We start from the raw sequence: 27,486 nt of genomic DNA on the forward strand, positions 1-27,486 counted from the left end.
CTACATTGCAGACTAGTTTAAATAACATCAAGTATCCACAGCCAATCAACTCGCAAGTATTTTTGAGCACTTTGTATGCCTTATCTCGATTTTATTCTTGCAACAACCACATTAGTAATAACAGTACTTCACACTCATGAAGTTATTATCTCCTCCAGCCTGGCCCTCACTGCTCCTCTAACCAGTAGGGGTATGGCTGTCCTTGACTAACAGATGTTCTTCTTATTAAGGATATATTACTAATGATGGCAATAATGCCGCAGCCAGGAACCAGCAGGGCCTGCTCTAACATCTATCCGGCAGATCAAGGGTTTGCAGCACCGAGGGCGAGCACACAGACACGATTTAGAGTCTTAGAGCTCTTTCGGCGGCTGGGATGATTCTGCAGGCAAATGGTTTATTCAGGACCCTCAGTTCCTGAGGGTTAAACACCAAAAGCAGCATTTTTTCAGCTCCCCCATGTGTACTAAGTTGGACCTCTCCCTTTCACACCATGGAGTAGGAACCTTGTAACACAATTTTTATATCTATGTTTAGGGTCTACTCATCTCCTTTCCATAGATATATTAGTGTTCTCTTTATTTTTTTAATTTAAAACTCAAATCTTACTCAGAAGTCTTCTCCCTGACCCCAGGGGAGTGAGTGTCCCAGGGAGAGAGGAGGATAGCTCTGTATTCCTTCTTCACTCCCTCTTCTGCTCTCCTGTGTGTCAGAAGGAAGAGCTCAGAAATTGTGATCAAGGTGTGACGCAAAGTCACAAGAAAGATCTAGAATCCAATTAAGTATCTTTTTAATATGTTTTAATATGTTTTTATTGATTTCAGAGAGGAAGGGAGAGGGAGAGGGAGATAGAAACATCAATGATAAGAGATATTCATCGATCGGTTGCCTTCTGCACGCCCCACACTGGAGATCGAGCCTGCAACCCAGGCATGTGCCCTGACCAGGAATGGAACCGGTGACCCTCCTGGTTCATGGGTCGATGCACAACCACTGAGCCACACTGACTGGGCATCTTTTTAATATTTAAAAAAATCATCATTGTTCTATATTTTCCTCCAGATAGGTAGGAATCCCAACAATAGGGATATGGAGAGCTTCCAGGTTAGCAAAGACATCCACATCAGGAGGGTGACACCCCAACTCCATGCGGGCAGAGGCTCCTGCACTCTCAGGACCCTCCACGATCTCACCCTATGTATCTCTTTACCTGGTTGTTCATCTGTGTCCTTTATCATCTCCTTTAATTAACTGGTACATGTAATTAACTGGTAAATTACATTAAGTTAATTAAAGAATCTGATAAAGGATACAGATGCTTCCCTGTAGCGTCTCCCTAAGTATTTCCCAGAGTTTTAGCGAAGTTTCCCTGAACAACTCCAGCAAATTAATCAAACTTGAGGAGAAAATCATGGGAACCTGCAATGTGTAGCCAAATCAGACAGAAGTTGTGGGTGACCTGAGGACCTACGACTGGACATTGGCATCTGAAGTGGGGTGGGAGCTGTCTTGTGAAACTGAACCCTTGACCGATTGGATATGACATTATCTCCAGGTAGATAGTATCAGAACTGACTTAAATTGTAGAACACCCAGCCTGGCCAGTGTGGCTCAGTGGTTGAGTGTCAACCTATGACCCAAGAGATCACGGTTCGATTCCCGGTCAGGGCACATGCCTGGGTTATGGGCTTGATCCCCAGTAAGGGATGCGCAGGAGGCAGCCAGTCGATGTTTCTGTCTCCCCCTCTCCCTTCCTCTCTGAAATCAAGCTGGTGTCACAGAGCCTTGCTTGTGTGGGGGTAAAACCACACACATCTGGTGCCAGAAGTGTTGGTGTACAACGCTCAAACCAACTGACCCACCGGGCCAGGATGCCTTGACATTTTCAAACAAGGGCTTAATCTCCTCACCAAGCCTCCCCTTTCTGCTGGCTCCTGCGGTAAGTCAGGAGGGACTTACACTTCCCAGCACAATCCCAGGGACCTGGGAGTGACTCCAGGTGGCAGTGCCATCCCACCAGCATGGCCAGCAGAGCAGAGATCTACCACCAAAGTCTGAGTTTTCCCTTTTGGTCTTTTATCCAATGTCAGTTCTCCAAAAAAAAAAAAAAAAAAAAAAAAAGAGGATAAATCTCTTTATGAATTTAAACCCATGGGCTTACCTTTTAAAATTAAGTGCCATTTTTATAACCAGTAGAATATTGTCTTGATATAAAATAGGTTTTAAAACTCAGTTGGTTGGAGAAACGCTTGTACATAGCACATGCCTTTTATATTCAGTATTTTCAGGCGAAGGGGCAACTCATCAGGCTCTATTCCAGCCTCTATTTTAAAATTTTTTAAATCTTCATCTGAGGATATGTTTTTTTTTGTTTTTTGTTTTTTAAATATGTTTTTATTGATTTCAGAGAGTGGAAGGGTGAGGAAGAGATAGAAACATTAATGATGAGAGAGAATCATTGACCAGCTGCCTCCTGCACGCCCCCCACTGGGAATTGAGCCCACAACCCGGGTATGTGCCCTTGACCAGAATAGAACCTGGGACCGTTCAGTCCGCAGGCCAGCGTTCTATCCACTTAGCCACACTGGCTAGGGCTGAGGATATGTTTTTTATTGAAGGGGGGGTGGCAAGAAAGAGAGAGAAAAAAGGATAGAGAGAGAAACGTCTCACTGGTTGCCTCCTGTACATGCCCAACAGGGGATCAAACCGCAACCGAGGTACGTGCCCTCACCAGGAATCGAACCCACAACATTTTTGGTGTACAGGATGATGCTCCAAACAACTGGGCAACCTGGCTGGGGCGTCAGCCTCTATTTTAAGATGTTCACTTTATAAAAAAAGAATCTGAAGGGGGAAATCATGGTGCTTTATACCGCCGTGAAATAAAACCCATCTGGCTTTTGGCATGCCCTCATTTCCCGGACAGATGGATAATGTGGTTAGCTGGAGGCAACTGCCTTTATAATATTCCTCTCTGCCCAAGGATGTCTCAAAGATCAGAGGTATCAAAATGCGAGCCATGTTTTTCTTGGCTGATAATATCATCCAGATGTAACTTTAGAACGGGGATTCTCAATTCTCAGCAGCATCAGCATCACCTGGGACCCTGTTACAAATGCAAACGCAGGCCTCTCCCCAGATCTGCTGAATTAAAAACTCCGAATGGGGCTCAGCTACCTGTGTGTTAACAAGCCCGTTGGGGGATGCTGGCCCATGCTCAAAAGTAAGAAACCATTGGTTTAGAAACATACAATCACATTTCTAAGAAAGACGAGAAAACATTATATTTTATAAGTGAATCAAAACATTACATAGTAATTTACTTCTCTAAGACATTTTTCTCAATGCCTATTATGTACTAAGTATTCTTCTCCCAGTGTTCAGAGGTGCACCTCAGGAGTCCCCAGAGAGCAGGCAGAAAATATAAATGTGCAAAGCTTGCTCTGGCCTGGCTGCGGTGTGGACAGTATGGAGCAGATTGTTTTGGGGCCCAGGTTGCTAGTGGCCAGAGAGAAAGGAAGACCCAGGGGAGAAATGCTGCCCCCCCGCCCCCCACTCTTTCCCAAGAAGCTAATAATCCTATTACATAAAAAAATATCTCTGTTTTGCCGAAACCGGTTTGGCTCAGTGGATAGAGCGTCGGCCTGTGGACTGAAGGGTCCTGGGTTCGATTCCAGTCAAGGGCATGTACCTTGGTTGCGGGCACATCCCCAGTGGGAGGTGTGCAAGAGGCAGCTGATCGATGTTTCTCTCTCATCGATGTTTCTAACTCTCTATCCCTCTCCCTTCCTCTCTGTAAAATATCAATAAAATATATTTTTAAAAAAATCTCTCTGTTTCAATGTTGGAAAAATTGGAAACAAATTGAAAAAGCACTTTTTAGTAAAAAGGACAGCTTTATTGAGATATCATTCGCATGCCATATAGTCAGGGCTGTAGAAATCAGGTAATAATGCTTTTTGGGTAAATGAATGAGCGATATGTGGCCTTCTCACACTTGCCTTACTTTTTTTTTTTTTTCTTGATTCATTTCCCTAGACCTTCAGCTCCGTGATGACAATGGCATGTCTAACTTGTTCTCTCTCATATGCCCAGTGCCTCTTATAGTAGGTGCTCGATAAACCGTTCTTTAATGCATGAACAAATTAAAATTTTTTTTTCCTATTCTGCATTTGTTATAGCAGCCTGCGCTTGAAGAATATTATACTCATAACGTTAATGAATCCCTACAGATAAACATATAAAGAGGGCTCACGGGTACCTCGACAGCCATTTCACAGGCAGGTGTGCCCTGTGGGCACCCCAGTAAAACCCCACCAGCCACAGAGAGCCAGTAAATTCTTCTAACCAGAAGGGCTCTCCCCGCCCCCTCTCCCCGCACAGCTTGCTCTGCCCTCCGCCCCCTCCTCTCCGCCCACTCTCGCCGCGGCCTCCTGGCGGCGGAGGCTTTGTCTCGTGGGCTGGTCCCCGGCGGCTGCCTCCCCCGAACAGCTGCCGCCAGAGGGAGGAAGCGGCGTGGGAGCTGTCCGGCACCCCGGTGCTGAAACCCCGATCGCTCGTCATCCACCACCACCATGTAAGGGCCATGAGAAGGGCTCGTCCTGGCGCAGCGCGGACATGGAGGAGGACTTATTCCAGCTCAGGCAGCTGCCGTGAGTAGCAGGGGGGCGAGTGAGAGGCAGGCCGGCTTTCCTTGCAAATATGAAACCCTGCAGGGGGCCATCGCTGCGTGGCTTCTTGAATTTAAAGGGAACTGTTTCAGAAGGAGAGAATTAGGCCTGGAGGAGAAAAGCCATTTTCCTACCCCAGGAGCCCAGCCTCTGTATCTGACTCAATTCAATTTTTATTTATTTATTTTTTTTTTCAGATCCGTCAGAATCTTATGGGGGATCTACAGGGTGTTATGCTTTCCCTCTTAATTGCTCTCCGTCCTAAAGGGATTTTTGAGGTCTGTGTTTTAAGAAAGCATTCGCCGCTGTTGTGAAATGTGGACTGAATGTATGAGTCCATGCAATGACATTCCAGCCCTTCTCCTGTGCTGTGAAATTCCTAATTTTTCTGCAAGGTTTTCTGGAAGCTGGAAGGGGGTGATGACTGATGTTGGAAACTGGTGTCTGAAAAGCTAAGATGCCTTCCTAGAGGGGAGGCCAGGGCGAAGTCGGGTTGTTTATGAAGTGTGTGAATGAGAGGGCTGTGCATCCTGGCTGAAACCTCTTGCCTTCTTCTGAATGGAACGTTTTTGTAACAGCTAGAGTGAGACTCACTGTCAACAGCTTTCCTTGGGAACATCAGCAATAAACTGCTTAGCGGGTGGGCAGTTTTAAAGCGATACCAAATTTGTTCTGAGACCTTTGAGGAAACACAGCCAAGCAAAGGAAAGGACAGGGGCCTTGCAGAGGGGCTTCAGGACGTCTCCTACCACAAGCCGATGGTGATTTCTTAAGCAAATCCCAAGAGTATGAGGTGGGCATTAAAAAGAACACTAAGGGGGACTGTTGTTCTAATTTTTAGGAGCACTAGCCATTTGGATGGTAGCAGTAGACACCATTCGGATTTGTTGAGAAGGATACAATATTGTTCGTATGTGTGTATTTTCCTGACTTGAAAATTTTTTTTTCTCTCGCTAAGCCACTGAGGAATTTCCCAAGTGACTTTTAGTGTGACTGACACAGCTCTCTGAGGCTCCGAGTCCTGAAGGATATTGCAATATTTACTTCTCAATCAGCATAAAATTAATTTTCATTTTCAATGTTTAATTAATTCAAATGTTACTTTTAGGCTTTCATTAATTGATCCACAAATAGCATAGCTTATGTAACACAGCATTCTTTCACAAATGCTGAAGGATGCTCAGTTATCATATCCAAAGGTCGATGTCTGAATACATAACAATGCACCTATCTGAGTGCAAATCTGTCAAGTGGTGTGCAAATCTGTCACACCACTTCCATTGAAAATAAGTATCATGTTCAAAGCCAACCTATTATCCCAAGGTGAAAAAATAATTTAGAGACTGAAATATGAAATTTGGTCTTCACAATAACAATACGATTCATATTGGAGCTGCCGTTTTACTGGGATAAATTTTCAAATAATGTCACAGCATGTGAACCTTGCAAGTTACTCAAAGTTTCATGTATATTTAATTTACTAGTATACAAGCATGACACTATCGTGACAAGTCCTTCCTTAATAATAAAAAAAAAAGATAAAATAATGGGAGGTTTTTACTTCTTTAAATTTAAAAAATAATTCATTTTATGTTAATATATAAGATAAAGTACTATATCATCTATAAATATAGGGCAAGTTCAAAAAGAAGCACAAGAATTAAAAGTAAGTCTCTCTCTTCCCAAACCCCAGTTTTATGTTTCTTGATTATTTTTTCTGTTATTTTATGCATATACACACGTGTGTGTGTGTGTGTATATATACATATATAATATCTAATATATATAATATTTATTAGAGAGACCAAATTGTGTACTGGTTAAGAGCATTGGCTATTTTTTTTAACAATAAATATATTTTATTTTTAAATATATTTTATTGATTTTTTACAGAGAGGAAGGGAGAGAGATAGAGAGTTAGAAACATCGATGAGAGAGAAACATCGATCAGCTGCCTTCTGCACACATCCCCTACTGGGGATGTGCCCGCAACCCAGGTACATGCCCTTGACCGGAATCAAACCCGGGACCCTTCAGTCCGTAGGCCGACGCTCTATCCACTGAGCCAAACCAGTTAGGGCAAGAGCATTGGCTATTAAGTAAGGGTCTTGGGTTCCAATCTTGACTCTGTCACCTCTTGGTTATATGACTTTGAGCAAGTGACTTAACCTTTCTGATTCTGAGTTTCCCTGGCCATAAAATGGGGTTCACAACTGTACTTGGTTCTTGGGGTTATTGTGAAGCTAAAGTGAGACAATGTGTGCTACATGCCTGACAGACACAAAACATTCAACCCACATTAACTATTATTATTAAATCTGAAAGATCATTGATAAAAGCAGTATAGACTTCTTATGTTGGACTTCCAAAGACTGTCCTCTGAAAACCCCAAATTACATTTGAATGGAGTCCAAATTAGCCCTGAAATGTGTTGACCTCGGTTTATTTAAAATAAATAAAAGGAACAGCCACGTAAATCTGAGTGGGATACAAATCACGACTGAGATGGACTTAAACCACACCCTGTGTATGTTATCCACAGATTGCAGGTAGCAGATCTCCTGAGAGCATCACTGTTTAAAAAATCAGAGTGCCTTCTAGAGGATTCGCAAGAGTCGGGTTTGGAACAGGCTCCGTCCCACGGGAGGCCAAGTGTTAATGGATAATAAGCCACTAAGTAGTTTACAGGTCAGGGGACTGGGAAAGGGTATGAGGGTGCCTAAGAAAACAGTCCTTCCTTGTACTTGGGGCTCCTTCACATAGCTCCAGGATGGTTCATTTGAGACCACGAACAACCTGTGCTTTTCACCTGCTGTCCACTCAGGCTCAAGACCATGTTCCAGGACATTCCGGAGGCTGGGATTTTTTATCTAGTTCTGCCTTATTGTGTGACCTTGTGCAAGTTAGACTTTTCTGGGTCTCTCCTTTCTAGGATGATTTCTTGAAAGCAAGTTTTTGTTGTTGTTGTTGTTTTAAAAAAATATATTTTATTGATTTTTTTACAGAGAGGAAGGGAGAGGGATAGAGAGTTAGAAACATCGATGAGAGAGAAACATCGATCAGCTGCCTCCTGCACACCTCCTACTGGGGATGTGCCTGCAACCAAGGTACATGCCCTTGACCGAAATCGAACCTGGGACCATTCAGTCTGCAGGCCGACGCTCTATCCACTGAGCCAAACCGGTTAGGGCTCTTGAAAGCAAGTTTCGCAGACTACATTGATTGATGATGGACTGGTTGATTTATTTATTCATTTATTCAATTTACTTGGGCGCCATCCTTGATACAAGAGACTCTACAGCTAAATAAGAGAAGCTTCTAATCTAGAGCTGCAATATATAACACAGTAATCACTAGCTCCATGTGGCTATTTAAATTTAAACATAGCCCTAGCCGGTTTGGCTCAGTGGATAGTGCGTCAGCCTGCTGACTGAAGGGTCCCAGGTTCGATTCTGGTCAAGGGCATGTACCTTGGTTGCAGGCTCCTCCCCGGCCTGGGTCCTGGTCAGGGCTCACGTGGAGGCAACCAATGGATGTGTTTCTCTGACATCGATGTTTCTCTCTCTTTCCTTCTCTCTTCCACTTTCTCTAAAAAAATCAATGGACAAATATCCTCAGATGAAGATTTAAACAAAATAATAAAAACATTTTAAACATAAATCATGTCATTAGTATGTGAAATAACTTTTATAATATAATACATATTATAAATATAATTTATAAATAAAATATGTGAAATTTGAAGAACCAGTCCCTTGGTAGCACTAACCAAAGAGAAATGGTTCACTGTCACCCACTTCAGGCAAAAAGTAGGGATAGCCTAGGGCAGTGGTTGGCAAACTGAGGCTCGCAAGCCACATGCGGCTCTTTGGCCCCTTGAGTGTGGCTCTTCCACAAAATACCATGGCCTGGGCGAGTCTATTTTGAAGAAGTGGCGTTAGAAGAAGTTTAAGTTTAAAAAATTTGGCTCTCAAAAGAAATTTCAATCGTTGTACTGTTGATATTTGGCTCTGTTGACTAATGAGTTTGCCGACCACTGGCCTAGGGAGACTCAAGGTTAACCCACCAAAGCCTTTTACAACCTCAAGTTCAAAGCCACTCAGACCTCATTATTTCAAACACATGGTAGCTAACTTCACTCTAAGTCTAAGAGGTATGTGTTTCAGTGACTTCAGGGAACAGCCCGGAGGTCAAAGCAAGAAGGTCTCCTTGCAAAGAGGCCATTGCTTGGGTGGCCTTAGGTCTTAAGGAGGATTGTTCCAAGGCTGCTTCCCTGTGTTTGTTTCTATGTATTGGGTAGAGCTTCTAAGTCTCCTTGAGTTGACAGAGTGGCCTTGTGTAGTAGGTGTCCTTATAGGGCCCAGTGGCTCAGCCTCCCCTGAGGTGGACACTCTAGGTGCACCCCTTTGAGGGCTGTATGTACAGTCTTGCTGTAGTTGGGCCTTGATTGCTATTGGTGTCATTGGGAGGAATTGACCTCCAGGCCAATGGGGGACCAGCTGCGACTAGAGTGGGAGAGCTGCTGTGTAGGAGACACCTTATGGGGCAGGACTTGCTTCAGTGGGGCTATGGTGCTCACTGAATCTGCCCCTTGAGTGTGTCGCTTATGGATGTGTAGAGTTGTAATCTGGTATGGTCTGACACTGACCACTGGGTACACTGGCTCTTAGGTCTCCAGGGAGGTGCAAAGTCAGTCACTGCTGGGGCAACCCAGCAGGAGCTACAGAGAGATCTGCAGATTCCTTCTCTTTGTATCAGGCTTGGAAGTGCCCAGATGAGGCCCAGCTGTGAAGCAAGGCAGGCTGGTGCTGGTGCTGGATCTTGGGCCTTTTATTGATAGGTTGGGGGCTCCCTGCTTGTTTGACAGGTTTTTAGCCTGAGAAAGGACAGGCCATTCATATGCAAAAGCTGCTGCACACAGCGTGGGTGGGATTGTAAACTGGATGGGGCAGGGTCTTAGGGAATCACTAGGGTAGGTGGAGCAAACAGAAACAGCTGCCAGTCAGCCCTGTGACCGGGGAGAAACCCGGCACAGGAACAATGATCCCTGCGAGCACCTCCATCTGGAAGAAAGCTGCTCCCGAGTTCCTGTCCTGATGCCAGACAATCCAGTTCCTCCTCCTCCCTCATATGTGTCTGGGTCCCCAGAGCCTCGCCTGGCACTGGAACTCAGAGGAAGTGGGACCTTGTAAGTTCAGTTCATGGCGCTGGCCTTTTAAGAGGAGCAGCTGGGTCTCCAGCAGCCTCTGTGTCTCTGAGCCCTAATCCCTACTGGTTTTTACAGCCTGTAGTTCTTACTCCCCATAGGGACTTCTTTTCTCAGCTCTGGGACCCTGGGCTGGGCATCTGGTGTGGGGCTGGGACCCCTTGCTCCTCCAGGCGGCCTCTGTAGAGGCGATCTCCCTCCCAATTAAAAAAGAGGCACACATGGGTGCCGGACCAGCCTTTCAGGGCCTCCGCACCTCCTGCCAGTCTCAGTGTGCTTTCTTCCTTACTTCTCTTGTTGTAGGACTTCCATTCAGCCAGCTTTCCAGCAGTTCTGGATGACGGTTGTTCGGTATTTTAGTTGTAATTTTGATGTGGTTGTGAGAGGCGGCCTATGCCGCCATCTTGGTTTCTTCTCTTCCACTCTTTAATGCAGGGTTGTATTACATCTCAACCTTGACACTATTCACATTTTTAGACCAAATAATACTTTGTTGTGAGGGGCTGTTCTATGCATTATAGGATGTTTAGCAGCATCCCTGGCCTCAACCCACCATCCTCCCTTCCCCCTGAGTTGGGACAATCAAAACTGTCTCCAGACATTGGCAATATCCCCTGGGAGACTAAATCGCCCCCCATTGAGAACCACTGTTCTAAAGGGTCCTCGTTCAGACAAACTATTCAGTCTCTATTTCCAGAGCATCTTTGGATCTCTCTCTAAGCATCACTTCTCTGACCGTAGTCATGCCGAGACCCTGGTGCATGTTCTACCAGCAACCTGTGCCTCTTCCTCCATCCTCAGTATACCTTTGGTAAAAGACTATAAACTCCATGAGGGCAAGGATTCAGCCTGACACATAGAAGGCCCGCATCTTGTTGAATGAATGAGTAAATAAGTCACAGAGACAAACTACCTGGAAAGTTGTAGTACAGGCCTTCCGTTCCCCCAGTCAGAAGTTATCTGCTCCGGGTCCACAGTGTTTGACCCCATTTGTCCATACGTTTCAGATCCCAAAGAAGCGGCGCTGTTACATAGCTGAGTACCTGGGACAAAGCTGAGGGGGGACTGGGCATCGGAGTTCCCCAAACGTGTGGGCACATGCTATCACTTGGCTCTTTGCCGACTAGCCTTGCAGACGGACCTCCCTCTTTATCTACTGATAGGAAGAGTGAGGTGGGGGAGGAGGAATAACGAAAGCTTCAGCCCACCCATCCCCACTGTCACCCCTCTAGTCCAAGTCACCATCATCTCTCACCTGGCTGACCACACAGCCTCCTCCCTGTCTTTCTACTTCCTCTCTTGCCATCTTTCTGTGTTCACATGCCTTCATTTTTTTTGTATTCTGGTGTCTTAACATCTTGGGACCTTGTGACTATGAAGGGATGGTTGCTTTCAGACTTAACTAGTAAATGATTCGCCTACCAGTGCCCTTTTCATATACAAACTAACCCAATCCAGAGCCACTCTCCACCTGTCCTGATCACCCCAAAGCTGCCCAGTTCTAGACACTTAGGGACAACCCCCTATGCTCCCAGAGTCCGCTGAAATTATTCAAACTAGCCAATCCTCAGCCAGCTTACCCTGCCTCACCTGTTCCTTCCCATGGAAACCACAATAAGGAATCTTGCCCACATTTCCCCCTCGCTCCCTCTGCCTCCTTAAGGACCCTGGTGCTTCCTCATATGCCCCCCGAGGTGTGAAGAGCCCCTTCCTCTCGGGATCGGAGAGTATAACAGAGTATGTCTCTTCAGTAGCATCTGTCACCTGATCTTGTAGCCTTGCCATACCTAAACAATAATATAACCTATATTTTAAAACAGTCTCCACCAGCTGTTCCTCTTCTGATGGGAAAATGTGCCTAAGCGATCACCTCAGAACTCAACTCTGATCATCTTCCATCCTCTCACCCTATTTGAAACGTTTTATTGGCATCCCATTGGCCTCAGGATAGCATGAAACGTCCTCTCTGTGGTCTCCGGGGCTTTGCATGATCCAGCCTGAATCTCTGGCCTCTACTCCTTAGTCCTACCTCTGGGCCTTTGCACTAGCTGTTCTCTCTACTCTTCCCCAGTCAGCGTGTGACTCTTTCTCCTCTTGACCTCAGACTCCTCAGGGAAGTCTATCATGATCGCTCCTCCTTGCAATTGTTCTTGATCTTGGCGCCCTATTTGTTTTCTTCTCAAGATCCATTCCTTTGCACTTTTTTTTTTTTACTTGTTATATTAACCGTCTCCTCAACTAGAGCATCCACTTCATGAGGACAGAAGTCCATTTGTTTCCCAGCTCTCAGCGCAAACCTAGTCAGCACTCAGTAAACACTTGGTGACATACTGAATGAGTGAGCCAAGCTCTGCCTGACGCCTTCTCTCTGGGGACTCCTTTCGTATCCATGGCAACCCTGTGAGATGAGGATGTTCATCTCCTTTCTACCAGGGAAGAAGCAGACACAGAGAGGTAAAATAACCCACTCAGCGTCACACAGCTACGGAAGGGCGTCGGCATGGGATTGAAACCCAGGTCTGCTTGTCTGCCAGAGTCCGGCTCTCTTTTTCCATATGGCAGACCACCTCTCTCTCTTTTTTTTGTTTAAAAAATATTTTTATTGATTTCAGAGAGGAAGGGGGAGGGAGAGAGCGATAGAAACATCAATGATGAGAGAGAGTCACTGATTGGCTGCCTCCCGCATGCCCCCCACCGGGGATTGAGCCTGCAACCCGGGCATGTGCCCTTGACCAGAATCGAACTCGGGACCCTCCAGGCCACAGGCCACACTCTACCTATCCCTTTTCACGCAAGACTTTAAGTAGCACCCTGAGATTATCACAATGAGGCTTAAGCTTCCTTTCAGTCTGGTAGCTTCATGATCTCAGGGGACAGAAGTCCAGAAACTCAGATGGAAAGAGAAAAAACAGAAAACTTCCTTCCCTAAAATACCCTAATAATCAAGTCTCAGACCCTAACTTAAGGTACGAGGTGAATGAATTTCACGACGGTACAAACAAGATCTTGACTGTTGACAGCTAGTTCCTCAAGCAATTCTCTCCTTTAAACGGCAAAATTATGTAAAATAAATGTTCCCAACTATTTTGGTGAATTATATGCTATCTATATCCCACAAATGCCAGGGAGTTATGAGCCAGCCTGCTTTGAAGCCCTCATATATTTAACATATGTCACTGCTATTTTCTTTCATATTTCTTTTTTCTTCTCTCTCTCTCTCTCTCTCTCTCTCTCTCTCTCTCTCTCTCTCTCTCTCTCTTGAAGTCTTGGCTCGTGCATTCGATACATACTTTTAGAAACCCGACCCATTCAAAATGTGGCCCGGCTTTCTGAATCTAATTTAATGTCAAAGGTCCCCTGTTATGTCTGCCTTAAAACAAGTGTTCATAAATAAATAATGTGTGCATAAATACAGCTGCCCTGGCTTCTTGTGTTTTTGCCAGAGGAGGACTGTGAGCAGATCCTGGTTTAAAACTGCAGGCAGCTAAGCCACTTTCTTAAGGTCACATCCCGCAAAGGTCAATGTACTCCATGGTCAAGGCCGAAAGGTGACCTGAGTGAAGCCGGGTGGGAGGGAAGCTCATACTGACTCATTGCCTGCAACTGTCCATTCATCAGGCTCAGTGAAACTTCACGACGGTCCGCACGCCCGTCACCGCTCCTGCTTCACAGACGTAACATGCTCAGCCGATGCTGCCCGATCAGCAAGAGCTCTGGAGTCTCTATTGTTATGTATATTCATTATTATTATTTTTAAAATATATTTTATTGATTTTTTACAGAGAGGAAGGGAGAGGGATAGAGAGTTAGAAACATCGATGGGAGAGAAACATCCATCAGCTGCCTCCTGCACACCTCCTACTGGGGATGTGCCCGCAACCAAGGTACATGCCCTTGTCCGGAATCGAACCTGGAACCCTTGAGCCTGCAGGCCGACGCTCTATCCACTGAGCCAAACCGGTCAGGGCATGTATATTTATTATTAATGTACAGTTGCCCAGGTTCAAAAATGCAACCATTACAGAGGGGTCCAAAATAAAAGTAAAGACTATTTCCTTTCCCTTGCAACTCCTCATTTCCACCCAGCCCTCCTCCCCAGAAGCAGCCAGTCTTGAGCGCTACGCCTCCTTCCAGACACTCTCGGCTGTAGGAGCTTAAATAATCTACAGCAGCACTTCTCAGACGTGGCCCTGCACGCATTGCCTGGGGACCTGGTTAAAAGGCAGATGCTGACCTAGTAAGGCCTGGGTCAGGGCTCCAGACTGCAATTCTAATAATCCCCTAGGGCAGCGGTTGCCAACCTTTCCGACCTCACGGACCACCAGTGGTCCATGGACCACCGATGGACCACCGCTGCCCTAGGGGACACCGGGCCTCTGGTTGGCAATCACACTCAAGTCTTCGTAGCAAGGACCTGGATCACAGTATCATATTCTAGCATATTTAATAATGAGCCCAACAGTTTTTTCCTGCTGGCTCTTACAGATCAAATTGTGTGCATGTTTATGTAGGTGTGTTTATTGTGATACAATATGCGTTACATAAACCTGACCATTTTGATCATTTTAAGTGTACCGTTAGTGGCATTAAGTACACTCACATTGTGTAACCATCACCACTGTCCCTTCTCCAGAATTTTTTCATCTTCCCCAACTGAAATTCTATACCAGGGGTGGGCAAACTTTTTGACTCGAGGGCCACAATAGGTTCTTAAACTGGACCGGAGGGCCGGAACAAAAGCATGGATGGAGTATTTGTGTGAACTAATATAAATTCAAAGTAAAGGAGCAGAGGGGAGAGCAAGAGAACCCTCCGCTCTTTCGGCTCCGCGGGCCGGATAGAACAGCCGAACGGGCCGGATCCGGCCCGCGGGCCGTAGTTTGCCCACAGCTGCTCTATACCCATTAAACACTAACTCCCCCAGCCTCCCTCCCTCCTGCACCTACTTTCTATCTCTGTGAATTTGAGTCTTTTTGGCCTCTCATATAGGTGCACAATATTTGTCCTGGTGTGTAGGCTTATTTCACTGAGTGTAACGTCTTCGAAGTTCATCCATGTTGAGGAACGCGTCAGAATTCCCTGCCTTTTTAGACCACACTTTGTTCATCCATCCACCGACAGACACATGGATGGTCTTTGTCTTGGGCTATTGTGCTACAGATCAATTTACAAACAGTTTCTAAGACAACTTACAAACAGTTTCTTAAGTGGCTGTGCCATAATCTCTGTCCTTCCTCCTCTCCCTGTGATTGTTTCTGGGTTTGTTCGTACTTATCACATTTAGAGAATAATTATCACATGCAATGCTGCAAACAGCCTGTGAGCTTCCAAGGAGAAGAGCACCAGGCGAGGCTGCTAGTGGGGCCGCTGGGAGGGCCGGTGGCGTTGCCAAAGCCTGGCTTCGACACCCACTGTGGGACCTTGGATGAGCTCCCAGCCCTTCCGTGCTCCAGCGTCCTCATCCAGAACACGGGGACAGTGAAAGCGAAGGTTACATAAGATAATCGATGGGAAGTGCACACCCTGGGCCTGACACGCGGCACGCTAAGACTCCATAGCGGCCGTTATGTGGGCGGTGAATCCTCGCCTGCTTGGGTCTACCCTGACCATGAACTGCCGGCACCGCCATCCTAGGTGGGCGCACAGAGCATGTTACCTTTTGAAAGATATCACAGGTTACCTTCCAGAAAGGTTGCAGAGGTTGCTATCAGTCACAGACAGAAGGGAGGACCCCCAGGCGGCCCTTGAGGAAAGGATGCGATCAAAGCCGTAGTCAAGGAAGATTTTCAGGCCACATAGCCATGTCCTTCTCGGATGCTATCCTCAGAGTCAAGGGTGACCCACGGACCTTTCCTTCATCCCTGAAGACGAAGTGATAATGTGCATGAATGTTCATGTCCTTCCTTTGCCTAATACGTATTGATGTGTTCGTCTTATACAGATAGATACCTAGGGGGACTGTTTATGTTCTTATTTTGGGGTTGCTTCTGGGGGACAGAGAGTCCCTTCCTGGAACCCATTTCACACCACCCCTTACTCCGTGGGTTGCAGAGTGGAAATGTCTCAGCTACAGGGACCCTGCCCAGATCTTGCCGTACTATTCCCTTAGAGCAGTGGTTCTCAACCTTTCTAATGCTGCGACCCTTTAATATAGTTCCTCATGTTGTGGTGACCCCAACCATAAAATTATTTTCGTTGCTACTTCATAACTGTAACTTTGCTACTGTTATGAATCGTAATGTTAATATCTGTGTTTTCCGATGGTCTTAGGCGACCCTGCTAGTGGTTCTCAACCTGCTATAGAGCCAGAAATCACAGATATTTACATTACGATTCATTAACAGTAGCAAAATTACAGTTATGAAGTAGCCACGAAAATAATTTTATGGTTGGGGGTCACCACAACATGAGGAACTGTATTAAAGGGTCGCGGCATTAGAAAGGTTGAGAACCACTGCCTTAGAGAGATAGGGGCCCCAGATGGCCAGCTAACCTACTGTTGTAAGAGACATCAGAAGTCTTGCTTTTCATGTGAATTCTTTCAATTAAAAAAAAAATTGGCATCCACTTAAAAAACAAACAAACCATGTGGGCAACTTCTTGTGGCCATCATATAACCTTAGGTGACCCCATTGTTCTCTCTGCTACAGAGAGCTGAGTCTAAATTCTGAAACACACAAGCTCCCCAACTATTTAAGTCTGGAACAAAGCTCTCCCCATTCCCATAGCCTACCATGTGACCAGAGCCCCACTGGAGCTGTGCAGTGCCAAACCTGTGCAACCATATGTGGCAGCCCTGATGCACGACTTTGGAAATTGTCAGCCTCTACAGGCCAACTCAATAGAAATGCCAACCTCCTACCCATCCACCTCCCCTGACCGTGAAAAAAAAGCCTTTCACCTGTCTTGGGCACAAGAGCTGTGCAGCAAGGCTGTTGAGGGGGAGTTCCAGCCTTCATGACCAGCTTTGCTCTGTCCTCTAGGGTGGTGAAATTTCGTCGCACGGGCGAGAGTGCAAGGTCAGAGGACGACACGGCTTCGGGAGAGCATGAGGTCCAGATCGAAGGGGTCCGCACGGGCCTACAGGCGGTCGAACTAGACGATGGGGCAGCTGTGCCCAAGGAGTTTGCCAATCCCACCGATGGTGAGGGGGCCCTGCCTTTGAGGCATCAGCCCAGACCACAATCAGGGGCTCTGAGGTGCCTGGGTTGCCTCCCCAGGTGGCACTCTCAGAGGGATCTCGTGAAGAGGCAAGTAGGAGGGCCCAGAGGGCCCGGGGTGATACTGAAAGTGTGAGCTGAACCTACATGGCTTACTTCAGCAGGAAAGGCTACATCACAATCCCTGCCACCAGCATCACTGCATAACACTTAGCTGAGGACAGCACAACAATGATGATGATGATGATGGTGATAGTGTATTGATGATGTGGTGATGATGATGGTGATGGTGATGATGATGGTGGTGGTGATGATGATGGTGATAGTGTATTGATGATGTGGTGATGATGATGGTGATGGTGATGATGATGGTGATAGTGTATTGATGATGTGGTGATGATGATTATGGTGTGATGATGATGGTGATAGTGTATTGATGATGTAGTGATGATGGTGATGGTGGTGGTGATGATGATGGTGATGATGATAGTGGTGGTGATGATGGTGGTGATAGTGTATTGATGATGTGGTGATGATGATGATGATGGTGGTGGTGGTGATGATGATGATGATGGTGACAGTGTATTGATGATGTGGTGATGATGATGGTGATGATTATGATAATGGTGATGAAGGTGGTGATGGTGATAATAATAGTGATGATGTTGGTGGTGATGATGTTGGTGGTGATGATGATGGTGGTGGTGGTGATGGTGTCAGTGGTGATGGTGATGATGATAATAGTGATGGAAACAGCTGACATTAGCTAAGGATTTACTCTGTGCCAGGCACTGTTTGAGGCACTTTATTCGAATTACCCATTTAATCTGCACAACATTTCTAATTAGAACTATTCCGATCATCTTCCCCTTCTTTGCAGAAGAGGAAACTGAAGCACAGAAAGGTTAAGTATCTTGCCATCGTCACAAAGCTAGAAATTAGCACCCGCTGGATTTACACCCCGATGATCTGACTTCGGAATCCACTCCTACCCAGGACCTTGGGCTGCCTCTGAGCAGAGCTGGGCAAACCCAGAGACCTGAGGTGGTGCTGTGGGATCTGGTCTCCCCTCATCACCAAACATCCCATGCATTCCTGAGAGGCCCCAGATTCCCAACAGGAGAGAGGATGAATGACTTGACCCCAAGGCCTGTTGTTGGCAGAGCTAAGGAGGCCAGGACTGGGGAGGGGGGAGGCAGTGGTTAGGAGCAGAGGCTGGTCTGAGCTCTACTCCCAGATCTACAGTGTGCCAGCTGAGTGACATGAGAACGTCCACTTCCTCCTCTGTACAAGAGGCTAAGACTGGGCCTTAACCAATAGCTGTGACAGGGACTAAGTGAGAGAATGCACACCAAGCTCCTAGCGCAGCGCCTAGCACACGGTGAACACTCGAGAGTGTACCCTTCTGTCATCATTACTCTTCATATTGTTGACGATGTCATAGAACGCGTGCTGCTGTCTCCTCAATATTTTTGCTGGGGAAAAAAACACACGAAAAAAACAGAACCTGCTGGTGTGATAAACATCAGCTCACACTTCTGGAGAACATTATGGCTGACGTTAGGGGCCCATGATGGAAATTCCCCCAAATTAGCAGTTGCCAGCAGGGACTGTTGAGATCCTGAGAGGCAACCCACAGAAGGCCCACCAGCAGGATCCTTTAGTATTTTTATTGTTTAATTAAATTAAAAACGTTTAAAAATACTTATTATTAATTTTTAGAAAGAGAGGAAGGGAAAGGAGGGAGAGAGAGAGAGAGGAAGGGAGGGAGGGAGAGAGCGAGAGAGCGCGCTCCAGGGCCAGGGATCGAACCTGCAACCCAGGTACATGCCCTTGACCGGGAATGGAACCCGTGACCCTTCGGTGCTCCGGCCGACGCTCTGACCACGGAGCCACACTGGCCAGGGCAGTTTTCCCTTTTGTAAACAATGTTGCAGTGGGTTTCCTAGCAACGTACCTTTTCACACTTGCCGTAATGTTTTTCTAAGATAAATTCTAGAAGCGGCATGTGCTGCCTTTAAGGAGCTTGGCTGTGGACACCCCCGGACACCCCCACACTAGGACAACTGCAAGATGCCCTGACTCCGTCCTCCCCTCCCCCTTTCTCCTTTCCAGATACTTTCATGGTGGAAGATGCGGTGGAAGCCATTGGGTTTGGAAAATTCCAATGGAAGCTGTCTGTTCTCACCGGCTTGGCTTGGGCAAGTATTTCTGGGGCAGAGACCTCCCTTTCAGTCTCCAAGAAACCCTTACTGATGCCGCTGCACTGGGTTTCCATGATCTGCGAGGCAGGACCCAGCTCTTTCCACATAGAGCCTTGGCCTGAATCAGTCAGGGTTGTGATGAGTGACCCCGGTGGTCACGAAGGTCAGTGCCTGGGGGGAGCGGGGGAATGTTGGCAACTGCCCTCAGGAGGAGTGGGAGCTCCTGGCTCATTAAGTGGCTCTCAGTCCTTGGGGGCTCCGGGCTACGGTGAGATTGTGATGTCATCTGCGGAGCTCACCCTAAAAAACACGCCCAGATAAGGGTGAGCCCTTCGCTTCCCGAGGCTCACGTTCTCTTGTTAAAGTCCCCGCATCTACCCGTTGCAAGTAACGCATCTTGACCACGGATACAACCGAAATGGATTTTGGGGAATGGTGCAAGAGGGCGACCTAATGAAATATTTCCCCAAATAGATGTTTCATTTCCCCACGGCATTTCCTCACTAACGTGAAAGGCCACCTGCATTGCCCATCACCTGCCCACGGCCACCTGGGTCTGCTCCTGGACTCTCATTTCTGCCCCATGGTTCGGTCTACCTCGTCCCAGGAAGGATGTTTAATTACTGGGGCTGCCTAGTATGTTTGATTATATAAGGTCAGACTAGAGAATTCTACATGAACAATGACCTTTAAACCAAAGACAAACTAGTCTTTAGTTGAACTAAAGAGAAAAGATTCTTGTCTCTCTCTGTTAAAAAAAAAAAAAAAGTTTTTCTCAGATTTTTGAAATACGATGCATTCAGGGAATGCCTATATTATTTTAAATACGGAAACACACACACACACAAGAATGTTGAAGGGCTAGTTTCAATTCCCACATGTACCACACCGCTTTAACTACTAGAGACTGTGATGTGTTTGATGTGTGGTAGGGTGTTCAGCAGGCAATGAAAGAGGGGTTCTTGCACACTCTCTCGGGGGTCCCTGAGTGAGGGGTCAGCCATCCAGGCTCTCACGGGGGAGGGGGGGGGTTCCTGAGCCAGGGGTCAGCTCTCCACGTTCTCATGGGGACAGAGTAGGGGGGTGCCTGAGTGAGGGGTCAGCCGCCCGGGCACCAGGCAGCATCCTGGCTCATGACACCTGCTTGCTCCCTGCAGATGGCCGACGCCATGGAAATGATGATCCTGAGCATCCTCGCGCCCCAGCTGCACTGCGAGTGGCGGCTCCCCAGCTGGCAGGTGGCCTTGCTGACCTCGGTAGGCAGCAGCAGCCCTCCCGCTGGGTACAGTTCCGGTCCACCGGGGTGATCTGTGGGCGGCCCCTCCCCTGCTGCTGCCAGCCGCTCAGCAGAAAAAAATTAAGTTCTCTGCATGGAAACACCATGACCTCAGCTCCCTTTACTCCAGGGTCGGTTGGCAGCCACCTCTACTGCACCCAGGGGTCCAAGTCCCTGGGGTCCCCAGACATCAATTGCTGGGAAGGTGCAGGCTACTTGGGTATATCGCTTAGACCTTACACACCTCATTCATCCGGAAAGGATGTGCCAGTACCTCCCACAGGAGGGTGGTTTGAGGATTTTATTTTTTAAATAAGTTTTTATTGATTTTAGAGAGAAAGATAGACACATCGATGAGAGAGAAACATCAATATCGATTGGCTGCATCCTGCACACCCCCTGCTGGGAATTGAGCCCGAAACCCAGGCCTGTGCCCTGACTGGGAATTGAACCGGGACCTCCTGGTTCCTAGGTCGATGCTCAATCACTGAGCCATGCCGGCCAGGCCTGAGCAGGTTTCTTAACCCTTCTGAGCCTCAGGCTCCCCTTCTGTAAAATGGGTATGATGAGTCCAACCTCATTAGTTCCGTTCAGGGATTAACAAGGTAACAGTGACTTTGCCCGAGCTCCAGGGATGCTTTCTCTTCTCAGGGGTTACAGCTCCCATCCCAACCTCCTGTCTCCTGTTTTCGTACTCTCCAAACGCTGTCTTGCAACCTTTGGTATTTTCTTAGCAACAGGACAAGAAATCCATAATACTGCAGCCGTACTGCCTGAGTCCAGCCTGGGCTGCACCCCTTACAGATGTGTGACCCCGGCCACATGACCTCCCCTCTCTGAGTCTCAGTTTGCTCATCTGTAAAATGGGGACAATAACAGCACCCACCCCCTCGGGTTGTTGTGAGGTTTCAACAGTAGCATGAAGCACACAGAAGCGTGTTTGCCCCTTAGTAGCCGGATCTCGGTGAATGCTGGTTCATTGTTATCACTAGGGTGTGACGTCACATGTTCAACCTACCGTTCCCTTTCTCTGCGATCAATGCTCCGTGTCACCGTCTAACAGAAACCCTGTTTCCACCCACAGGTGGTCTTTATCGGCATGATGTCCAGCTCCACCCTCTGGGGAAACATCTCAGACCAGTACGGCAGGAAAACAGTAAGGCCATCTCTCCTAAGGGCCTGTCCCCTAGCCTAGGTTATCTCCGTGGTGACAGCGACAAGAAGCAACACTTAAGCTGCTTGAGCACGTGGGAGGCCTACTTAGGAGCCATGTTGATGTGCTATGAGAAGACATTGCTCTGAGGCCACTGTGGAGTCTTGAAATCACACATTCCCCAGGGGCGCCCAAGCTCGTGCATTTCAAGACTCTGGGTTCCAAAGAGGAAAATCTCCATTGAGCTAGCTTATGCCCAAAGAAAGGAATTAAGTATATGTGTGGCAGGCACCGATTTCATAGTCATGGGCGTAGGGGTGCATCAGTGTTGCTTTATTATTATCATTATTTTTAATACATAATTTATTGATTTTTTTTTTTTACAGAGAATAAGGGAGAGGGATAGAGAGTTAGAAACATCGATGAGAGAGAAACATCGATCAGTTGCCTCCTGCACACCCCTACTGGGGATGTGCCCGCAACCAAGGTACATGCCCTTAACCAGAATTGAACCTGGGACCCTTCAGTCCGCAGGCCAACGCTCTATCCACTGACCCAAACCGGTTAGGGCAGTGTTGCTTTATTATTATTGCAATAGATCCAGGGTTTCCTACTTGAATAATTCCTGTCCTACCTGTTCTCTTAGGTACACAATACCTTTATTTGTATCAATTGTTGTGTGTGTAGTTTAATGACATGAATTTATTTTTTGGAAAAGAAACTTTACAGAGCATCTTAAATGGGAAATCAGTAACAATTGCCCTAAGGCCGTGGTCGGCAAACTGCGGCTTGCGAGCCACATGTGGCTCTTTGGCCCCTTGAATGTGGCTCTTCCACAAAATACCATGGCCTGGGCGAGTCTATTTTGAAGAAGAGGCATTAGAAGAAGTTTAAATGTAAAAAATTTGGCTCTCCAAAGGAATTTCAATCGTTGTACTGTTGATATTTGGCTCTGTTGACTAATGAGTTTGCCAACCACTGGCCTAAGGAAATATTTGCAAAAGTAAATACAATGACAATAAAACAATGTTATTAAGTTCTAGCTGCTCACCATTGACCCACTGCTCTCTTCGTTGAAAAGAGAGATTGGTAGGTGATCCAAAGGTGTTAAAGACAGACTGGCACCACACAGATGCTTCCTTTGGCCATAACCATAAGAATGAATATTAAAATAAAAGAAATCACATTCCTGCAAGGTGATTCACAGTTATTTGAAATAGTCTCTCTATTAGTTAAAGTCATGTTCCCAAAGACCGAAATCAACTGGTAGACCTCCAAATTTCCTCTCTAATCCTTTTAATTTAGTTTAAGGTTTTAAAATATATATATATACTAGAGGTCCGTTGCAGGAAGAGATTCGTGCAATAGGCCTTCCTTCCCTTGGCTTCCAGCACTGGTTTTCCTCCGGCACCCGGGACGCAGGCCTTCGCTCCGTCCGGAGTCTGCCGCCTTTGCTGCAGACTCCAGAGTCTGCAGTCTTCGTCTTCGCTGTGGCTGGAGTGCTGCTCCTGTAGATCCCCTTCGCCCCCACCCTCCCTAGGCATCCTGCCCCATCTTTGGCCTTCTAATTTGCATATTCTCTCCTGATTGGCTGGTGGGTGTAGAGGAGTGATGGTTAATTTGCATGTTTCTCTTTTATTAGTGTAGATATTTATTGATTTCAGAGAGAAAGGGAGAGGGAAAGAGAGAAACATCAATGATCAGAGAGAATCATTGATCAGCTGCCTTGGGGATCGAGCCCACAACCTGGGCATGTGCCCTGACCGGGAATTGAACTGTGACCTCCTCACCGTTCAATGCTCAACCACTGAGCAACACTGGCCAGGAGGACCAGTCTTCCTGGGTCTCATGCACGGTGGGACATCTTATACCTCTGGGCCCTGGCTATACATGCCAGTCATTGGGACAACCGAGAAAGCCGCACAGCTTTGCCACATACCGCCTAGGGGTGGGCAGCACCCACACAGAGAATCCTTGGTTGTATAGGTTCCCCTTAAACAGGACCCTATTGGTGACTTTAAATGTCAGGGGCTGGGGGGGCGCCCTGAGACCTGGCGGTGCTGAGCAGCCCTGTGACGTGGTGTCTCCCGTCTGTGCAGGGGCTGAAGATCAGCGTGCTCTGGACTCTGTACTACGGGATCCTCAGTGCTTTCGCGCCCGTGTACAGCTGGATCTTGGTGCTCCGGGGCCTGGTGGGCTTCGGGATCGGAGGGGTCCCCCAGTCGTAAGTAAATACCCAGCTCTGGCCTGGCAGCCAGGCAGCCAGTCACCTGTGTCAGGGCCTCGAGGTCTCACCACTAGTAAACAGCAGAGCTGAGATTTAAACATCACTTGATCCTCCAAACATCTTGTCTTAACTGTATCCGATAACTCTTTTGTCTGTGAGGAGAGCACATAAAAACCACAAACAAAATTACAGAAGAAATATTTAACCACCCAAGAGAGCCACTGGCCTCCCAGCTCTTTCCCTTCAGCCATTTACATAAAAATAATCGTCTTAATCAGGCAATGTTCTTATCTAGTTATAAAATGGCTCCCCTAAGTTCATTATTTGGAAACATTTAGTTGAAGATATTTTTATGTAATTAAATGTAACTAAGAGTTTCCATTCATTTAGAAGAGCTTTACCCAATTGCACCACCTCACAAAACCAAATGAGTAGAATTTTACTGTGTAGTTTTTAAGAGCCCAACAATGAGAAGTCCTTATAACGTACTCGACATTTTTAGTATAAATGCAAATGGTAGTACTAAAATGTTTTAATTAAAACTTTTTCTTTCAGTTTTATTGATATATAATCAACATACAGCAGTTTAAGGAGTATGGCATAATGACTTGACTTACATATCTTGCAAAATGATGACCTCAGTAAGTTTAGATAACATCTATCATCTCATATACAAATTATATTAATAAGGAGCCAGATCATCTCTCTGCTCTGATCTGTGCCTTTCTATGTCCCTCCTTCTCTTTCTTTTTTTCCCTTTTCTTTATTTCTTCCCTCAAAGTAGGTGTCCACATCAGTTCTTGGTGATAGCTACAATATTAGCATTAATAGTGATGATGATGATGATTTTAATTGAGTGTTTACCAAGTGCTAGGCCTGTGCTAGGTGCTGTCTTCACACTATCTCATGTTGTCCATTGAACAATCCTATTATCCCCATTTTACAGATGAGAAAACTGAGGCTCAGAGATCATAAGTGACTTGTGGGGTCAGGTGGTTCTTAAGTGGGGTGTGGAAGTTACTTTTGCTTTGTAACAAACATTCCCAACACTGATGGCTTAAAATAATAATTTCTTTAACTCGTGATTCTGCAGTTCGTCAGGTCGGTTGTTCTGGTCTCAGTGGGGCTTACTTACGTGTCTTCAGTCAACTGGTGAATTGAATGGGGGCTGGCTAGGCTGGCACAGCCACAGCTGACTCCTCTGCGTTCCACAAGCCTCTCATCCTCCAGCTGGCTAGCCCAGGCACCTGGTCACATGGTACCTGGGCAGGGGTCCAAGAGCAAGCAGAAGCCACAAAGCCTCTTGAGGCCCAAGCTTGGGACTGGCACAGCATCCCTTCTGCAACATTCTATTGATCAACAGCAAATCACAGAGCCCAGACTGGAGGGATGGGGACATAGACTCTGGATGGAGCGCGCTGCCAAGTCTCATTGCGAGGGAGCATAGACACAGGGAGGGAAAATTGCACGGCAACGTTTGCAAACCATCTACGGGTTCCAATCCAGGTTGCCCAATGCCAAAGCTCTTTCACTTGAACAAATATTGGGGAAGGGTTCTGAGCGTACGGAGTCAGAGGTCCTGGTAAATCAGTAATGCCCATGGGGCCCGAGTACTGATTTGGGGAGGATTCTGGGAACGTAGAATGGGTGGTTCTGAGCAGGTGGTATTCTTTTTTTAATTATTTAAAAAAAATTTTTAAATTGATTTCAGAGAAAGAGAGAGAGGGAGAGAGACATTGATTTATTGTTCCACTCATTTATGCATTTATTAGTTGACTCTTGTACGTGCCCTGAAGGGAGACCCAACGGGCAACTTTGGTGTATCGGGATGATACTGTGACCAACGGAGCCACTGGCCAGGAGCTATTCTTTTAATTAAGGCAGGAAAGAGGAATCACATTTAGGATACAAATAATTCCATTTTCTGTCTATGAAGGAGCATTAAAAGAGACTTTAATTCAAGCAAGGGAGTTCAATGTAACTTTCTTTTCATTGTTACAGACAATACATTTTTGTTTTAGAAAAAAATGTCAGTGCAGATAAGCATCCTCCCCACCCCCAAAGGATAATCGCCTCTAATTGAACCCACCTGGGCACATCACTTCTCCTTTCCAGTAGAGGGTGCTGTGTGCTTGGGCAGAAATGCCACTTTCCCAAGAGGCTGGAAGGAAATCTTCGTTAACTGGCGCCCAGCTTGTGTTTTAGCCGCTCTTAAAAAATGCACGCGCACCGCCAGGCAGCTGCCCACCCGTTCCACCTTGCCGTCGGCCTCAGCAGGTTCTTCAGATGGGTGTCTACAATGAGCTTGCTCCCAACCCTGTCCTTGGCACCGCTTTTTCTCCCACAGATTAAGCAGAAATGAGGCGCGGAGGTCACGGGTCATTTCTTTCTAAGCCTGGGATCCAGATGGCAAGTCTCAATGGCCAACGCGCTACCATGAATGCGATGGCTTGCAGCGAGGGTTTATTTACGCCCGTGTCAGCTGCTTCTTGGCATGGCTAATTTTGTTGCTCATTCTTTTATTTTTCAGTGTCATTGTAATCATCATCACCACACATTGGATGAAGATCCAACAGCTCATTTTCATTGTAAACTGCTATGAATCATGGCCAAGTGTGGGGCACAGCAATCCCGGGAAAAGATGTTTCTTGTGGCATAGGTTGCAAAAATACAGGAAATGGCAAAAATCTACATGTTGGCCAACAGGGTTGTGGCTGTTAGAAAACAACGCTATAGATCTATGTATAGGAATATGGAAAGATTCCCAAACTGTCTTCTGAGAAGCAGATCCTGACACAGATTCAGGAACAAGTACAGTTGAGCCTTGAACAGCGAGGGGGGAGGTTAGGGACCCTACCACTCGGCAGCAGAAAATGCTAATGTAACTTTTGACTGCCCGCTGGCCTAGTAAAGGGATTCCAGGAGATCTGGAGAGGTCCTGAGCACCCTCTGCCTCGAGAGGGTTCGTGGAAATTAGCTTCCCTCTACCCCCACCTCCCTTATGAGGAGCCAGGAGAGTAACATGAGGCCACCAAGTAGCTCGGATGCCGGGCTTAGGTGGGAGATGAGGGGAAAGAGAAGGTCTCCTCTTCCTAGCAACATGGAAGGCGGCGTGGGGGCGTGGTCTAGGCGTTTCCTTCTCCTCCGGCCTGTCCAGCGGCAGAGGAAGGGAAAGAGGAGGGAGGGCCATGGGGAGGCAGTGGATGGAGGAGGCTGCTGGTGCGGTTAAGACGTTGGTTCCTTTGAGCACACAAGTAAATTGACTGACCAGATACATAAATATATTGAGGATAATGAGACCCAGGTTTCTCATTGTTTTGGAGAAGGGATTTACAAACATGGAAACTGGAAGGTTAGAAAGAACCCTGACCTTCTGGTTGGACTGGAATTGAAAGTATCAGTATGAGCTCATTGGCTGTTTTTTAAATACTTGTACATGGGTATAGATATATAGATATAGATGTATGGTGTGTATGTGGGGAGAGAGAAATGGACAGCGATAAATAAATAGATGATAGATAAATAGATAGATGATAGGTAGATAGATGATAGATAGGTAGATGATAGATAGATAGATGATAGATAGATAG

The 27,486-nt window shown here is 46.6% G+C and overlaps 1 protein-coding gene across 1 annotated transcript in view; it reads left to right on the forward strand.

Annotated features, from left to right (window-relative positions):
* The first annotated feature begins 4,410 nt into the window (after positions 1-4,410).
* Positions 4,411-27,486, forward strand: part of SVOP (SV2 related protein) — a 41,603-nt gene continuing 18,527 nt past the window's right edge. Inside the window, exons 1-6 of the mRNA XM_080650762.1 lie at positions 4,411-4,652; positions 16,860-17,020; positions 19,152-19,237; positions 20,398-20,496; positions 21,601-21,672; positions 23,769-23,893. Of these exons, the coding sequence (XP_080506888.1) occupies positions 4,618-4,652; positions 16,860-17,020; positions 19,152-19,237; positions 20,398-20,496; positions 21,601-21,672; positions 23,769-23,893 (578 nt within the window). The 5' untranslated portion in view covers positions 4,411-4,617. The remainder of the gene's footprint in view (positions 4,653-16,859; positions 17,021-19,151; positions 19,238-20,397; positions 20,497-21,600; positions 21,673-23,768; positions 23,894-27,486) is intronic.

The sequence above is a fragment of the Plecotus auritus genome, assembly GCF_963455305.1.
Source record: "Plecotus auritus genome assembly, chromosome: 13".
Taxonomy (NCBI): domain Eukaryota; kingdom Metazoa; phylum Chordata; class Mammalia; order Chiroptera; family Vespertilionidae; genus Plecotus; species Plecotus auritus.